General features: G+C 26.7%; 1 protein-coding gene across 1 annotated transcript; it reads right to left on the reverse strand.

Annotated features, from left to right (window-relative positions):
• Positions 1-914: 914 nt before the first annotated feature.
• LOC124932288 (late embryogenesis abundant protein At1g64065-like) lies at positions 915-1807 on the reverse strand. Its single transcript, XM_047472904.1, has one exon. It carries the CDS (start codon positions 1726-1728, stop codon positions 1066-1068), a length of 663 nt encoding a protein of 220 aa, XP_047328860.1. The 5' UTR covers positions 1729-1807; the 3' UTR covers positions 915-1065.
• Positions 1808-4577: the final 2770 nt, after the last annotated feature.

The raw sequence follows: 4577 nt of genomic DNA on the forward strand, positions 1-4577 counted from the left end.
TAAAAAAAAATTACCTCCTTAAAATCACTTATCAATTTTTTAAAATAACTTAATTATATTTTTAGACAATTAAAACAAAATAAAAACCTCAAATAATCCAGATCAAATAAGTTCCAAGGAGAAGATGATACAATTTTTGTCCTTGTTGACTGACTTCAAAAAGATTTAAAAATTCCTTGAAAAATGCTAGTTCAACCTGTAAGTAGGGTTGGGGAACTTGAAATCGGGTTAGTTTAAACTATGGTTTACAAAAGATTTTTGTTAAAAAAAGTTGGTAAGTACATCAATTATAGAGAATTATGAAATTTTACTCTTTTTTTTTCAAATAATTTCCATTCATTATTTCTTGTACACATAAAGTTGAATTGGATTTGATTTTTTTTTTTTTTTAAATAATCTAAAAAGTAATAATGTGTGATAATTTTGAAAAGATAAAAAATTTTGTTGTTAAAAATACTTAAAAGTTATTTATTTAATATTTGAATTAACTAAGTGAGTAATTAAATATATGATAAATTAAAATATATATATATATTAAATTATTTATAACTTTAACCAAAGTCATACAAAATATTAAACTCAAAGACTTTATGACCAACTATTTTGAAATGTGTTGATATTTTAATTTAATTTGGGAGACAAATACATTCTTGACCTTATTGACCGCTAATAATTCAACCCACTTATATAGACTTTGACATTTCGGTTTAAAAAATTACCTGCAAAATAACACAATTTCAATTTTCTTTTAACTCTTGTAAAGTGTAAACTACTTACTATATATCAAGAACCAAAATGATGATGTACATCAATTAATACAATCTTTATAATGAAAATGTTAGATTATCCTTAAAATTGTTTTCAAATAGCTCCATTAATAGTATTGATATAGAAAGTTGAAAACAAAACAAAAACAAAAACAAATATACAAGAGCTATGAATAATTAAACAAATATATTTATATAAAGTACAAAACACAAATATCATAAATCACACAAATAGGAATGAAGGGCAAAATATTTAGAAGAAAAAAAAGCTATTTAAATAATTAATGATGGTAACATTTCAATTGCAGCTAATTTCCTGAAGCTCCCTGGTGGAAATGTTAATCTTCATTGAACAATTCATATTAGCTGATTTCTTCCTCTTTATGATAAACATCATCTCCACTTTCCCGTTCAACCTCGCCTGACTCGTCACCGGCAACATCCCTGAACTCAGATCATTCCCCAACTCGGCAACCAAATTCCCATTTATCCCCGTCGAACTCAGTTCAATCGCCGTCCCTCTAATTTTCTTAGTCGATCTCATCCCCACCTTCGATTTATAAACCACCGCGCTCCCGATCACACTACCCCTATAGAAAAACGTAACCGTCGTCTCCCCATACTTGTAAGTACCGAAGTTGGTGTTCTTGATTCTGATATTCGGAATCATGGTGAGGTTGAAAGACGGGTTTGTGGCCGCGGGATTGACGTTGAACGCTTCAAAGGTGGCGGATTTAAGTTTGAATTGGGGGGTTCGATTCTTCATCACGACTAGAACCGTGACTAGTAACATCCCGATTTGGAAAATTGTGAAGATGACGAAGAGAATCGCCATTTTCTTGCGTTTTTTCCGACGAAGCTCCTTTTTAAGAGCTGCTGCTGCTTCTGCTGATTCTTCCACGTCCATCTTCTGGGTTTCATTCAGCTTCTTCTGATCATCATCATCTGCAATAGTACCCATTAAAATTGAAAAGGGGAGAGTGATGAGATCTTGATAAAGCTTGAGAGAAAGAGATATTAATGGTGGAAGCTATAGGTAAGATGATTGATGATGATAATATTAGTTTATATATTTATTTATATAGAGAAAGATTAAAAGAATTATTATTAATATTAATAAAGGAAATAAGTGAGTCGTGATTCATAGTCCATGAAGGACGCCATGTTTGAAAGGTGGCAGGGGAAGACTTGCACTTATAATTAAATGAATGAAGTTTCGATTCTTATTAATCTTTTATTTTAGATTAATTTAATTTGATGCTTACGTTATAGTCTTCTTCTAGATGCACTGACTAAATATGTGATTTCAAAGTATTTGGAGTTTTTTTATTATTCTTTTCAATTCATTATTTCATCTTTGATTTTTCTTATTATTTTTTTTTAAATTAGAATTTTAACTCAAGTCTCACATAATTGTTTTTTTTTTTTTTTTCTTTTTTTGCAAACTAGCATTACTCTCTATAAATCACTTTAATTTAAGGCATTCTGTTTTTCTAACAAAATTATGGTATGCTTGTAGGAGTCTCCCAAGATAATTTGGTAAACTGCATAATTAAGTTTAATTGATGTTTCATCTGATTCTATACACATTTAATGATTTGTTTTAAAATTCGATTCATTCATTTATAGTATCTATAAATTGACAATAACCATATATTTTATTTATTCATTCCATTACTCATATATATATATATATATATATATATATATATATTTATATAAATAATAGTCTACAATGTATAAAAATTAATAAATAATAGTTATTAAAACACATGTATATATATATATTTCCTACTATAATATTAACCAAATAAATTAAAAGATATTCATAATATTATATATGAACATGATCTTCAACCTACAACATTGGGATCATGCATCCTAATAATTAGTTGCTTACCACGAGTTAAGTACATATCATTATAAGATTGAATTAAATAATTGAGGTATGGTTGGTCTTGTGAGAATTATTAAATTTTAATGCTCACTTGTTTAATGGTTTTGTAATATTAAAATGTATTTAATACATGATACTTTATTTTTTTTCCCTTCAAACTAAGCATACATGTACTTAGGATGATAGGTTGGGATTGATATATTGAATTAATGGAAAAAAGAAAAAAATCATTAATGTGATTACATAGCTCATATATTTAAGATCGTACTCAATAATTCAATTACTTATTTTATTATTATTTTTTTGAATTATTTAGTTAGAATAATTATTTTATTCGATCGATGCATATAATTCATAACGTTATTGTTATGGCACTATTTAATATTCGTTCTAAAAAATCTGTAGAGTCAGTTGAGAAACTTATCGCCCTTTTTAACCACTTTCGTGCACATTAAATTTTTTGTTAACTTAAACAACTCTCATTCTTCTAATATTTTTTATGAATCTTCTTAAAAAAAATTCTAAAAAAAAAAGAAGACAAATTCTTTAGTATTTCATAGATATAGTTTATATTTGAGAAAAAAAAGTTATAAAATTCAAACTCTCTGAAAAATAAAACTTTAATGTGTTATAAGTCTACTTAATGAATTAAACACTAAGGTTAAAAGAAGAATACCATAAAGTTAGTTGAAGATAGAATCGATGAAGTTGATTGAGTGTATTTGTTAGACATTAAAAAAAAATAAAGGTTGCGATAAATAACTATGAGCGAGATGTTTTGTTATGAATGCTTGCATCGATTCACCCAATCGAGAGTGTTCTTTGAGCCCCTTTGAACCTTCCTTATATTGTATAAACTTCATTTGAAGGATTATCACGATGAAAATCAAAATATCATTATAGAAGATTTAAAGAATCCTAAATGGTGAATAATTTGAAAATGACTATTGATGCTTGCTTGTTGATTTGTTTTAATGTTTTTTTAAGGTATATACTTATTTCAAAGTCATTTAATAAAGCCTCTTCTCTAGTCCAAAATGATAGAGAGCGCGACTTGAGACAGCAACTGGGAGAGCGACAGGTGAAATATTCTCTTTCCTATTATTAATTATTTTCTCTCTCCTATTATTAATTATTTTCTCTCTCTTCTTATTAATCGTGAGAATAGAAATATTAGATAAACATTTATTTATAATTATTTACAAGTAATAAAACTAAAAAAATATTAATAAGTAAAGAAAAAAATAATAAAAAAAAGAAAAAAGAAACAATACAAAATATTTGATAAATAAAAGAATTGAAAAGTCATAAAAATAAAATAAAAATAAAAGAGATAAATTCATAATTCAACTAATCAGTTATATTAATTAGGGTTTAGGGTTTAGAATTTAGTATTTAGTATTTAGGGGTTAGGGTTTAGGGTTTATGGTTTAGAGTTTAATAAGAAAGAAAAATTATTTAATAAAAGGAGAGAGAAATTAATTAATAAGAAGAGAAAGGATATTCTACAAAAACGTGTTTTAATTATTATTATATTTTTATTTATTTATTAATTCCACCTGTCAATCCACGCATCGCTCTCCCGGTCGCGCTCTCTATCATTCCTCGTATATATATATATATATAATTTGTTCATTGAGTGGAATCAAATTGGTGTCTAATCATAGTTGGCTGGTTGATAAAAAAATTTAGGTAAACTCGAAATTGAGTAGTTCAAATAAAATATTTGGTATTTGATTTTATTTGATTTGGTTTCATGTTCGATGCATGTTACCCTTAGAAATATTTTGACCTGAAGCAACTTAGGACACAAACATTTATTTCTTCCTAGGAAAGTTGTTTTTCTTGCACACAATCTCATAAGCTTATAAAAACATTTCCTATTACTAAATTGCATAATAATAAATATCATT

The sequence above is a fragment of the Impatiens glandulifera genome, chromosome 3 (assembly GCF_907164915.1).
Source record: "Impatiens glandulifera chromosome 3, dImpGla2.1, whole genome shotgun sequence".
Classification (NCBI taxonomy): Eukaryota; Viridiplantae; Streptophyta; class Magnoliopsida; order Ericales; family Balsaminaceae; genus Impatiens; species Impatiens glandulifera.